General features: G+C 37.6%; 2 protein-coding genes across 2 annotated transcripts; both read right to left on the bottom strand.

Moving 5' to 3' along the window:
• Positions 1–779: 779 nt before the first annotated feature.
• LOC131796452 (C-reactive protein-like) lies at positions 780–3,532 on the bottom strand. The gene is made up of 4 exons (XM_059114044.2): positions 3,214–3,532; positions 2,518–2,667; positions 1,608–1,836; positions 780–1,289 (listed from the first exon to the last, which is right to left on the bottom strand). The coding sequence occupies exons 1-4, from the start codon at positions 3,530–3,532 to the stop codon at positions 878–880; spliced, it is 1,110 nt and encodes a 369-aa protein (XP_058970027.2). The 3' UTR covers positions 780–877.
• A 1,511-nt stretch (positions 3,533–5,043) lies between these two features.
• LOC131795835 (uncharacterized) lies at positions 5,044–7,945 on the bottom strand. The gene is made up of 2 exons (XM_066165796.1): positions 7,861–7,945; positions 5,044–6,995 (listed from the first exon to the last, which is right to left on the bottom strand). The coding sequence occupies exon 2, from the start codon at positions 6,979–6,981 to the stop codon at positions 5,098–5,100; it is 1,884 nt and encodes a 627-aa protein (XP_066021893.1). The 5' UTR covers positions 6,982–6,995; positions 7,861–7,945; the 3' UTR covers positions 5,044–5,097.
• Between the last annotated feature and the right edge of the window lie 5,735 nt (positions 7,946–13,680).

Raw genomic sequence — 13,680 nt, 5'->3', positions numbered from 1 at the left:
TAACTAATTCGTAAATGGAGTTGTTCTGTACTATTTGTTGGCTTTGACTGGTTCTGTTTGGTTTTGGCAAATCAAATGAAATAGGAAAGACCAAAGCTGAACATCCGCACTGACTCTATCCGAGCAAAACTTTTAATACACACGCTTCCTTGCTTGTAGTTTTCGTCCATATTTTACATAGCTCCACAGTTTAGTATACTTTCAGACATCACGAATCACACAAAGTCGTCATGTTACGTTTTGTTCGTTGATTTCCTTTTTGAAATGTTTATTAAACTAGGCCCTTATTTGAAATAAGGACGCTACTGTGAAAATATTTCCTCTAAGTGTCAGTTGAGAGCAGTCAAAAAGGTAGTTTGCTTATAAATTGTCATATCTGTGAACAACAGAATTGAGCATCACTCTGTAAATAATTGATAGCCGTAAGAAACATACAAAGGAAAGTACATACCCAATAGCAATTAGGGCGGTTGTATAGTAAATCAAATTTGAAATTAAAGGTTTCTGGAAATTAAGCAAGGACTTCATGAATTCTTGCAAAACGAAAAATTTCGATCTTTTTTGTAAACTGTCCTTTTTCATTAAGTTCAATCGCACTTGGCGGAAAAAATGAAAACTTTACAAACTATGAGTTTATGATTACGGAGTTTTTTATATATTTTGATTATAGATAACAAGGTGGCAGTGCAAAGGTTTACTGACAATCATAGATTTTCCCAGTTTTAATGGGAAAGAAACTTAGTCACTGTTTGTGCATCTAAAGGAAATGTTTGGTTTTCTTCCACCCAAATGTATTTCTTTGTGACTCTATAATGACTTGAAATAAGTAATACAAAACCTTCACAGGCCACGAACCTTTTCCTTTTCAAGGCTCGTTCTAAAGCAAAACATCTTGCTTTGTAACACATCTCGAATTGTCACGTTTCGTAATATTGCCGTTTATCCCCGTCGAAAAATCGGACCACCTCAAGATGTAACCTGGATGCGGATACTCTTTGCAGTGCATGCTCAAGCTTTTTATTACGCTGTCCTCTAAATCAGTGTTCCAGAGATACAGGTGGCTCATCTCACCAACAAAACTCTGCTCTCTATCAAAAGCACCTCCAAAAGTATCCTGATCTTGGCCCAGAATTAATTTTCCAGTGCCAGGAACGACTCCATGAATTGTTGTGTCACCGCGTATCTGAAGCTCTCCGTCTACAAACAGGTGCACAAAACCATCACTGTCCGTCCATTTGCCACACATTTGATGCCACACTCTATCATTATAGGTACCGGTATGACTGTGCCTGTAGAAATAGTTTTTCGATGCATGAGAGGGCAGATTTAAACTCTGTGATGATTTCTCGGTGTTGCATTTGATTTCTGACCAACCTTCGACTCCCGACAACGTAAGGAAAGTTTTATATGAGTATAAGTTTTATATGAGAAAAAAATGACCTTAAATGAAGAAAAAGGCTTTTTCTCTAATCCTAACCCTAACCATTACCCTAACCTTTTAACCCAAACCTTCCACCTGATACTCAGTCGCCAACAAAGGGGAAGGATACTGTGTCTCCCCGAAAATAGTCTTACTGATTAAATAATGAAAGTCATTATTTACTCACGTTTGCTTATTGAGCACCAAGAATCGAAATAATCCGGTTTCAGAAAGAAACATCATTATAGCATCGGTCATGTTGCCGGTGGCATAGGACAAAAAAACCAACTGTCGCGCCCAGGCTCTGTACCAAAAGCATACTGTGAAGGCGGAGAGGTCTGGTAAAGAGGTATTCAGTTCCACGAAGTTCGTTGTGTTACGGTCCAGAAATATCAAGTCATACGATGCACTGATGTCTGCGAAGAAAGTATTACCATTAGCGTTGGCCTTTTTCGACCCTGGTGAACGCAGTAATCGTGTATGATCCCGAAACAAGAGAGTAAGTGGTCTAAGCAGAGCGTATTCACTATTTTGAGTCAGTGTTACGAGTATTGTCGTATAAATGACAGTCTGAATTTTTTACTGTGAAGGAGCATGATAGGCTATGTATAGTGGATAAAAACGTCTGTTTTTTCTTTTCTTTTCTTTTTTTTTTTTTTTTTTTTTTTTTTTTTTTTTTTTCAAAAATCAATCGTATGTGGCGAACTTATCTTCCACAATCTAGGACACAAAGTGCTTAACCCTTTCACTCCCACAAGTGACCAAGACAGAATTTCTCCTTACAATATCAATACAATATCAATATCAATAAATGAGAATAGAGAAGAGTATCAATTATGGGATTATTAGTTGATCCAATACCAAATTCTCTGAACTAACATTATAAGAATTATATGGGAGATAGTAAGGAGAATTACTAATTAGATCTTGGGAGTGAAAATTTTAATGGCAGCTTTCTAATCAAGGCTTTCTTCTTTTGAAAGCCAATTATTAGACATGCGAAGAATGATTTTAATCATTTAAGAATTCCTGGAAGGAAAATTTGTTTACTTAACAGACTGCTAAATTATAACGCTTGAATCTTCTTTAAACATTACCGCCTCCATTTGTCATGTTACAGAAGGAAACATATGGATCCTCTGTATCATTTGAATTCAGCCAATAGAATCCATCGCTTGCAGACTCCTCTCTTGATAAGATTTCCTGACATGTTTTACCAGCGACATGACGTTGAGAGCCTACAGATACTAATAATTGAAAAAAAGGAAAGCCTCAAACGTTTATCCTGAATTAAGCCAGTTATTTAATTTCAGTGTTTTTTGTGCGTCCCATGTACATGTAAATTTTTCGTCACAAGACTAAGCAAGGGTAGAAGAAGAGCAGAAAAAATTAAAAATCATCTGTAATATAAAATTTTGCTTTACTACCAAATTGAGTTCGCTGTTGCTCCAGTGTGTAACAGTTCAGAGCAATATAAATAAACTCTGATCTTCTTAACGAACAACGACTCTGCACAGTTTTATCTTTCCCAAAATAAGTGGTCGTCGAAAGATATGAAATAGTGTCTACACGATTGCCAACGTAATATACAATATATTTTAGCTAGCTGATAACTTCCAGAAGTCGCTTGAACAATTTGCAATAGAATTCAACTGTTTCACAGGCAAGTGGATTAAGTATTCACATTGTTTAAATTAAACATAAAAGTAAAGGTTTCTTTCAGCTCGTAACGTTTTTATATTGTGCAAGGTACCTAAACGCCAGCATATCTCCTTTATATTCATTTCATTTACCTCGATGACGGCTCTCAAAATATACAGACATAGGGACTTCCTTCAAATCTTGCGGATGCGATGTCTCAGTTGCGTTATTGAGCTCGCAGCGTTTGTGGTCACCATTGTAATTCATACTACGACATTTTGGTTCATTGGCTTTACATTCTTGGTAGCAATCCTGAAAGTCTTTCACAGTAAAACTTGAGAAACTATGCCCTGTGAGGGCTTGGCCCAGACCTGTCTTAACTTTGCAATCAGCGTCAACTTTAGCCGCGATAGTAATGGTAAAGGCTATTCTGAAGATAGCTAGGATTAGAAATGCGTCGAGGATTTTCATGTTTTGTAGATCGAGAAAGTCACTTACTCTGTGTCAATACAGTTCTCTCAAAACTGACAAAATGAAGATAATATATCTTGATCGTCAGATGTCTGTGTTACAGCCACCTCTTAAATAAGTGGTGATTCTTTTGTTTGCTTTATGTAAAATTATGAAGAACTACGTAATATTAATATTTCATATAGGGTTTATTGTATTAAAAATAAACCTTTTTAAGGAACCCACGAATTCATCATCATAATGCTCAGTTAGACAAATATACTTTTATGAGCTCAGCATGAATACCTTCGATTCTCAACTCAAAGAAAAAAATGATAAACGATTAACTAAATGAATAAAATAACGGAATAGACGAGTACAATGAATCACTGGAACTCATCGAAAACGTTTTTTACTACTTGTTTCAATATGAAATGAATCAGCTTTTCGTACGACCGAACCAAAATTCCATCTTTTACCAAATGATTTCTTATTCATACTATTACTTCACAGCTGGAGATGTTAACCGTGATCAAAGCAGTGCTCTTGGTTTTTTCTTTTTTTCTTTCATGGTTAAGTGTAGCTCAAAATGCTCTGTTTGTAGTATTGAAGAGAGGAACCGGTTTTAGAAACTTGCTAATTAAAGTTAGGGTCTTTTTGGAGCGTGGAGAGGACGGGAACGGCGTTTGAATATCGCGCAGGTGTTTTTAGAGGTTCCCTGTGGATTAAAGGGATTTTAGGGGGATAGAGGTTGAAAACTGTTGACGTTCCAAAATAGGCAACTTTGCAGTAAGCGATCTCAGGGTACCAATATTAACCTAGTGGAAGGGTTAATTGTCTACAGAGACTTCTAAAGCAAAGTTAAGCTTTTTCTTTTTTTCTTGTAGAAAAAATCAAGTAGCTCCTTTGGCTTCTGTACAGAGGCTTGGGTTGAATTTTACTCTGAGTTGAATCACCAAGAGTGCTAAAAATATGCACTTTATACAAACCCGGGTTGTAAGTTTGCGCTAGCTTGTTCCATTGTTCATATACCTGTATAAATGGAAATAGTGCTCTCTATGCCAAGTCTGTGACGAAGTTACATTATTGCTGCTATGGAGCAAACCGAAATGTACCAACTGCTCTACGAGGAAAATGTGGTGGATCCCGACACCTCTAAAACATGTCCCTTTCGCTACGAAAGTTTTCACCCGAGGATATAGAAATGGTAAACATGGTGACTGAATTGTAAAAACTTCCACCCATCTTTGTGGCTAATTATTCTGTTCATTACGTATTGGGCACTCCTCTAGGGAAGAGTGAACTTCCGATTGTCAAAGAGAAATATGATAAAAGCAAAGGGTAAACTGGGTCGTTAAACTTGGATGATCATTATGAACGTGGTAATTGCACTGTGTTAACAGCTACCAAAACTGGACAAATTTGAATGCTAAAACTCAGAGAGAGATTCTAAGCCTTTAGAAAAAGGCTTTAATGAAGAAAAATTACTGTGGCTGTTCCTTTTTGGGACATCTTTATTGGTTTAATACTATGCATTATCTTGTGCATTTTGCAGCTTGAATGATTGAAATATTTACGCCGTCTTTCTAAGGTACGTTGATATCCTCCAAGTCGATCTCATGGTGAAACTTGTAAAGACATTTTCCTTTTGAGCCATGTTTCTGTATTGAGAACAGGAAGCCGCTTTCATCTACTGCCATGCCAAACATTTCGATCTTGCTCTCTTTATTCCATTCTCTTATGTAGCGGCGTTTGCCATCGTAAGTGCGTTGGTACACTCCACAGACACCATTTGCCCAATGCCTTCCAGAGGAATAGAAAAAGTTTCTCTTGCTATCCATGGCTAATCCCTTCAAATTATTCATCCGTGAGCGCCCATCTCCAACATCATGCCAATTTTCATACAGAACCACGTTTTCCGCCCCTTCTTCCAAGATATTGCTTACGGACCCACTGAAATCCGACGGTACTGCACCTACTCCATCTCCTTTTGTAGCCCGGTTTGTTTTTTCCACCAGCCAGTCTCTTCGGCTGTTTGAACATCCAAGGTAGTATTGGTGGTCTTTTTTGACGTTATATTGGTTTCTGAGTGACCAATCGTTGCGGTCATACAAGTCGGGCACCGGCTTACCATCATTCCAGCCATAGTACATTTCGTCAGGCATTCTCCAGTTGTATATGACTCCATTGTAATCGGCATATCCAAAGCGATTTCCACAAAATGCAACGTCTCTTACATCGGCGTCCTTTCTATTAACAGGAAAGAGTTGAAGCATTGTATAGTAGTGCTCGATGCTGATGCCACTTGGTTTTGTAAGGTCGCCCTTTATCTTGAACAGCATGACTTTGCTTTCACCCGCAGGCAAACTGCTCTTTGCACCAATCGCCATCAAGTTGTCCTTTGCCTTAATGCTTACTCCAATTGGATGGCAATCTCCACCACATTCAGATCCCGGTACCGAAAGGGCCTTGACGACATCCAGTGTCTTTGGGTCCACGATCAAGATCTTTTTGGCTTGAGGTTGTGAAACATAAAGATGACCTTCGGAGTAGTGCACCCCATTGGAATCCGCAAACTTGTTGCAGTCCGTTTGCACAAGTTGAACTGGAATAAGAGCCAGATCTCTTATAACGTAGAGGAAGTCCTCCTGACTCTTTCTTCGGTTCTCGGCAGTCGTATCTTTAACAAACTTTTTACAGAACTTCTTGTATTCGGGGTCTGTGGACTTTGGCCACCAAGCGCAGACCTCAGACATCGTGCTGTTGTAAGATGCTTCATCATCTTTATACTTCATGGAGGCTGCAAAGACAATAGAGGCATAGCCATCTTCTTGGTATCGAAAGATTTTCCTTATGAATGCCCATGTCAGTTTCGCAGCTTCTTTGACAGATTTTCCATCTCTGATCTGGACGTCGAAATAATGGGTGACGAGTCCCTCATCTGTGACTAGTTTTGGAATGTGGAGAAGTGCCTTTTCAACGTACTCGTCTTTTGATGTGGTACCAAACACCTCAAGGATAAATCGGGTTTGCTTGTCTTTAGCCCGCTGAGTGTAGTCTTTATTCTTTAAGTCGGCGATAACCGCCTTCCTCTGTTGGATGATGTTATCTATATGTTTAAAGTACCATTTGCGTTTTGATTCATTCCAAATTTCTTCCACATCATGCCTGATACTTGTGACGTCATTCTGTATGGCATCCAGCTTTTCCTCCATCCTTTCGAGCGCATGAGTGACTTCATCACCACCGCAGACACTTGAAAACGTACAAACAGCGCTTTGAATGGCTGAGGCAACACTCACAGCAAGGCCGATTGCGCTCAGAGGATCCACTGCGAATCTCTTCTCTCTCAATGCGACTCCATCGTTGACACCTGAGACCTCTTTGTGCAAGGTTTTACTCTCCACATGTGGCCAGTTTATAACCAAAAGCAAAACAACCAACGAAAGAAGACTCCTCTGGGCAGCCATTGGACTAGTAGTATCTGACACACAAAATATTGGAGGTTACGTAATTAATCTCTTAATTCAACCTTACAGATAGCCTATGATGGCCATATGGCTGAGCTAGATATAATCATCTGATATACAGCAAGAAAGAGAGGAATAATTATTGCATCAAAAACGCCCCAAAATAGAGATAGATATTCCCAACTTTACTTAGTAAGAACAAACGGAAAGTTACACTGTACAAAACACTTTCAGTTTAACTCCTCCTCGTGCGCGCGCATGGTATAATGGCTCATAAGTCATGACGGCTTAGCAAATGGTAGCTCATGAACTGCGTTATCCAATGATCCAGTTTTTGCGGCTACTACTTCCTTTAGGAAGAGAAGCTACATATGTTTTCGAGATAAGTGAGTGAGTGTAATAGAATTCCGATCTTAACCTGATGTTTCCCAGTGCTACTTATTGTTTTTTTCGGAGTATCTAAGTAGTTCGACAATTGTACTCGATACACATTTGAGTTCTCTCCTCTTGTGATTTCTGGCTTAAAGACAGTAGCACATTATCTTTACAGTTCACGCCATGACGCTACGTAAGCATCTCACAATGATTTCAGGATTTCTCGCGATTAAAAACGTATCATGAAACTTGAGAAAGATGTTTGTCTTTGAAGATAGAGCATTTTACTGTCTAAATCAGCAAATTATGTAGATCCGAAGATGTAATCTCTTCATTTCTTGCCGTGACACAACAAAAGAAGAAAAAAATATCTTAATAACTTTACAGTGGCATCCACCGACGTATAGTCTAAATCAAAACTTTTCCTTGCAGAAATATGTCCATGAATGCGATCGGTACATCATGAAAACTTAAACAATTTTTTTTTCCGTTTAAATACGATACCTTGATTTATTCGGCAAAATGATGGAACTGAGGAATGGCGGAATATCTTAAGACGCGGAATGACGGAATATCCTAAAACGCGGAATGCCTCTTTGTTTGAAACGAAAAATTGCAATAAATTTAGAAAATTATTTATGTGTACCGCTCGGCCGTGCATTCATAGCATACCGTGTGCAGTGTAAACAGGCGAAATGGAAAGTAGCATAGGTAATCATTGTTGGAGCTCAGGGGATGGGGGAACTATAAAGCTTTCGAGCTAGCCCCTTTAAGATATTATTACAGTACTATTGTTATCATTATTATAATTATTGTAGTTAATATTATTATTTGTTACCATTTAAGCATTGGTTGAATGTCAATTAGTTCTCTTGTGGAACAGGGTACTCATAAATATGTGGGATGTGGCAGGTTTCATGTTTTGCATTTGAGACGAATATCCTTCAACACCACCTTCTAGCGTTATTTTACGAGCTCTAATTCATTTCAATGCTATAAAAATTGTGTTATACCAGTGGCCGCAGGCAGTCTTTGACAGTCAATTTTTGATAAAGGGTAATACGTAATATTGCCAATACACTTCAGTTAACACTTGTATTGAAAATATATGGCTAATTAGTGATACGATACCGAAAATCAGTCTAGCACTAGCGAACATTTTTATCTGGCCCCGGTCTTTTCAGAAATCAAATAACTCTTATCCCGCGGATTAATTGTCATACAGTGGAAAAAACCCATCACCCACCTAACGTTAAACTTATCAAATCTCAAAGCAAGGAATAAAAACTGCAGCAACGTTTTCTGCCACTCCTTTCCCATATGATATTTTGTTATCTGCATTGTAAGTACAATATAAATGAATTACAGATTTTTACATAATATTAGATCACAAAAGGTCTCAATGAGGGCACAGGAACTGATTTTTCCCACCACTAAGCGAAAAGTTATTGGCTAAAAGCCTTGCTCGCATTACTTTCGACGTTAATAAGAATTTAGCGGCTATGTTAGTAAGATCAAACGTTGATATTGATATCCTCAAATTAAACAATAATCCATGACGAAAAGCAGATGAAATTAATACCATAGAGGAGGTTGGGATATGTGATATCCTATTTCTCGTAAAAATTGGTGAACTTCTCCTTGAATTTTTCAGAGTAGTCAAGTAATTATGAAAACATTTAAATTCACGTAGGCAAAATGTGATTTACTTTTTTAAAGAATATGTCTCGTTTCTTACCGATCCTCTCTAGTTCTTGAACAGAAATGACGAGTACATTTACGTGATGTTAATAACACTATTGTTCAGTGAATAATTGATTGCTTATACGAAGTCTCGTCCAATGGAAACCTTCAAGCAATTTTTACTACTTGTTCTTATTGCCCGTTGATGCATGTAAATAAAAGTTCATATTTTTTGGAATAAAGAATTTCACGTTTGGCGCTCAAAAATTAGTAAAAAAGAAGACTTCAAGTATTCTTTTTCTAAGACGCTCGTCTTCACAGGAGTCCTACAAGAGAAGCCCATATACTCCCTTAAATATTTTCCTGTAATTCATGATAAGACTATATGTATCCGTCAAAATTCTCTAAGCTAAGAAGTTCCAAACTTGCAAGGACCAAAAAAAAACATGCCTCGATTTTTTTAATGGGGGTATTTATGTCGTGGTTCCCGCAGACTAAACGTACACGTGAGGCCAGTTAAGATTATACAAGATAGCTACCATCATTTCAACGCTACAAAAACATAGATTAAACGAGCAAACTTGAGAAATCGAGCGATTGAAGGAATTAAAACTCCTTTCCCTTTTCTTCTCTTCTTTCGTTTTTAAGTTCAGACCTTGCTCCTGCCTTAGATAAATGGATCGTAACATAAACATGTAACATCATTCTACATAGGACTTGTAAAGAAACGTTTATGTCCTATGTCCGAGTTGCGGTCTGAAAATAATGAGATAAACATTGTTTCGTCTTCGGAGGTCACTTCGCCCTTGTCAATTGTTTCACAAGGCATTTTCCCTTTATCATGGATATTGTGAAACACAACGAGTAAAGTTCTTCTACAGCCTGATGAGCCACTTCGGTAAAAAAAAAAAAAGTGATTTGTGTTTTTTTACTGGTGATTTCATGAGTTGAAGGGGATGCAACTATTTTTTACCAATTTCTGTCTTGGAGTATTTTACTCTCAAGATCTATCTTACAAAGGTGGTCAAATGCTCATGATGAAATTCACTGGAATTATGCTTTCTCTTCTTAAAGTCAGTACGCATGAATAATGGGTTTTTACCATGTTTTTTCAACTACTAAACTACCTATCTAGTGCACCATGAACAAAAGATCACCAACTCTTTTAAAGTCATCTTTACCAACCTGAATAAATATTGCCGACTTTTAATTATCTAGAACTAAGATTAGAAAATCTCCTAGACAAATGTCAAATATTCATCGCATATTTAGTAGTGCAAAATTACCAAAACTCTGAGCCAGTCTGATTTTCTCCAACAAAATTACTTGGCAACACTCTTACCTTTCAACTCTTGGGTTCTCGAAGAAATAACTACTGACATCGCAAGATCCGCACGCCAATTTTCTTCTGGTAAATAACTTATAATGTAGTGTCCAATGGCTTAACTCTACTCAACTTTCACCACCAGTTTATGCGTTTTAACTGGTATTTTGAAATTTTAATGAAATTGCTATGAAAAACTTGAGATAAATATTCATAGTGTTTGTAACAAAGAAGAGGTAGACCTGAAGAAAGAAAAAGAAAATGTAAGAAAGAATAAAAGAAAAATGTAAAATAGCACTGTTTCCCATCGAATGTCGTCCTCTTTCATTGGTTACTATCACTGCTCCAGGTTCCCCAACCACAGGCAAAAAAAATTACTTATTCAATAACCGCACATTAGTTGTAAAAATTCCTTCTTCGGTTTCAACCCCTAGTTTTCACGAAGCTATTCCTCAGTAAATAGTCAGGTAACTCACGACTATGAAAATGGAAACTTCTCACTGAATAATTTATCATGTTTTGCCATGTGGGACCTTAACAGATATGTCACACAACTACAAAATGAGAATAAAGATGAAAAGTTCTAACAATCTTGTTTATGTTAATTCTACTTAAATGATGTGTTGTCATTTTAGAATAAGCAAACAAATTGGTTTTGGAGCTGAAATAAGCCATCCACCAGTTTATTTTAGCCTGTATTTTTTTATTGAAGAACTCTAGTTTTATTTTTGTTTGTTTTTTTTTATTAAAGAGTTACAACATTATTGATTTTATGGGAATGCAAGGAATTTTACACTTTTTCTATATATAAAAACTGTGAAAAGAGCTTAAGAGGTCAATAATTTCTCGCAAGCTTATCACTTACATGAAGTACTTAACTGTATACTTGTGGCCAGCAGCTGGTGTTACTGCGCTAAATAAAACCCCACTATGTGAGTGCTTCGCATCGGCAAAGCTATTGTTACACCAATAAAAGATGTCCTGTCTAATTGTCTTGTTTATTCTGTTGTGAAACATAATGGCCTTAAGAAGGGCTTATGTCTTATGCATGTGTTGTGACTAGTTTTAGCCTGTAGGGGAATATTTTTTCCCTTTTTTTTTATCAACTTTTTTTTCTTCGATGTTGTGCTGTTTAGTGTTTATAAAAGGGAGAAACTTGTACAAGCTTAACTTAAAGAACCGAAAAGCAGATGAAGAAGGAGAACAGATACAGGCAAAGACAGACATAAATATCCATCAATAGGTTGGTTTTCGTGATAATCTCTCAAATTCAATTTTTCTGTTTGCATTTCATATAGTAAACATTTTAAAAATTTCGTGTCAAACCCCGGGGAAACGGAAAATTGTGCGTCACCTCTCTTATCCAACCTCCTCGATAAAAATAACTTCGACCTCAAGAGGAGCAAGCAAATGGCCGTTTAGTGAGTAATTTATTGCATTGTATCCAATGGAACAACTCTACACAATAACAACTGGTATTGCATTTTGAATGACAAAGAGTGGGATAATTGTTTTTCCTTTTTTAACTGGTGTTTAGATTAAAAATAAAAAGTAAAGATATTTTGACCATGTTTCTAACAAGAAAGACATGAACTGATATTTGAAAGTAAAATAAAACAAGAGGGAAATAATAATATGTTCCATGGCGAGTCCAAGGTTATTTCCCTGAGTGTCTTACTTTCAGTTTATGATAGAAATGGTAGTCAAAGACTAACAACAAGGTTAAGAAATTAACTAAAATTTGTTCTCTGATTGAAATTCGTGTTGCACTCCAGACTAAGAGGAAGTAGTAGAGAACGGGTACAAATCATTCCTTTCCACAAATTCTTCCGAGATTATGTGAACACGAAGCGCTAACAAAGAGGATCCCAGCGGATAATTGAGTGGCAATCCACACAAAGCCAAGAACTTCTGGTGGCCTAAAAAGTTCATTAAGGTATCGAATTCGACCCTTCAAAGATTGCTAAGAACCCTGGAAAGCGCTCCTTGGCTAAAAAGATTTTCAACTCTATGTGGGGAAAACTTAGGGGTTAGACCCAGGTGTAAGAATTGAACGAACCCCGTAAATTCAGTGAGTTCGACGAAAGTGACAAGTATATCCGGTACTGACGTCATCCCCATGCCGGAGAGAAGTTCATTTCATACACGAGACGGAAGACGATCCTTTTTCACTTAACCTGGAAATCTTTGTTTCAACACGTATTGGACCCATCTTTGTCTCTACGATGCTATGGATGTGCTACAAGAACGTGTCCTGTTCAATGATACAGACAGTGTCATCTTCTCGACCCTTCCCAGAGAATCAAATCCTCCTTCGGTAACTTTCTCGGAGAGTTTAAAGACCAGCTTCCGACACCTACATTATGGAATTTGCCCCCGGGGATCCTACGAATTACGGGTGTCTGCTCGGCAACAACATTGAAGACTGCATATAATCTTTCAGGAAACATGTACATTGCTTTTATTAACCAGTGGAGATACTTTTCGAGAATACGGTAAAAGGTAACACTGAGATAGCAAATGCGAAAAACCAAAAGATTGTTGTTTTCACCTTGCCGGGTCCGGTCGTCAAATGCAGGATCTAGGTGAACTGAGTCTTATTTTGCATAAAGGCAGGGGAAAACAAATGTTTCTCGTTCCTACTTAGTTGAGTTTGACTGACTCTCTTCATCAGCTTGGAGTGCCAGAAATCTACAGAGAAGCGAGGTAACAACGCGAATAATGTCTCCATATGGAGTGGCTGTAATGGGAAGCATTTCATTCTATTTCGTCTAGGAAGTACAATGAAGACGAAAATCAGTCGCCATCGGTAGAGTGTACAGCAGTTTTGAAGTTTAGAAATGTGATTGCTTTTGTTGCCTACATGATTTTATGGACAGGAGAAACCAAAACGCTATTGAATGCGATTTGCGTGATTCCTGGTTTCACGCCAAATGCATAAACACGAAGACCACCAAATACAATGTATTATGCGACGAATCTTTGACTTGGGAATGTTTGATTTTTTTACATCCCGGGTTTGGTACACTAGTCCGAAGTACTCATTAATCGTCCACACCTGTTGGAGAACACAAGAGAAATGTAGACTTCTGCACGACCTCGAATCCTGGATTAAAGAAAAGAAAGATGAAAGTCGCTCGTGTATAGCCACCTCACTAAGCACTCTGCTGATGTGGCTGTTTTTCTAGAAAATACATTTACTGATGTGTTTGCAATGATTGGATCGTCTCTGGCAGTCAAGTTATACATGTTCTACGGTTTATGTTGTTACATAAAAGATTGAAGTCGAAACGGCGTTGGATGTGTGGTGTTTGTCT

The sequence above is a fragment of the Pocillopora verrucosa genome, chromosome 4 (genome assembly GCF_036669915.1).
Source record: "Pocillopora verrucosa isolate sample1 chromosome 4, ASM3666991v2, whole genome shotgun sequence".
Taxonomy (NCBI): domain Eukaryota; kingdom Metazoa; phylum Cnidaria; class Anthozoa; order Scleractinia; family Pocilloporidae; genus Pocillopora; species Pocillopora verrucosa.
Note: the sequence above shows the minus strand (reverse complement) of the source record. Positions and strands in the feature narration are given on the sequence as shown.

Bases quoted from the DNA above. Each gene is read 5' to 3' on its own strand.
- LOC131795835 (XM_066165796.1), bottom strand. From the start codon at position 6,981: ATGGCTGCCCAGAGGAGTCTTCTTTCGTTGGTTGTTTTGCTTTTGGTT.
- LOC131796452 (XM_059114044.2), bottom strand. From the start codon at position 3,532: ATGAAAATCCTCGACGCATTTCTAATCCTAGCTATCTTCAGAATAGCC. The intron at 2,668-3,213 runs GTAAATGAAATG...TTCAATTATTAG, and splicing joins TTTTGAGAGCCGTCATCGAG to TATCTGTAGGCTCTCAACGT. The intron at 1,290-1,607 runs GTGAGTAAATAA...CTATTTCTACAG, and splicing joins TTGGTGCTCAATAAGCAAAC to GCACAGTCATACCGGTACCT.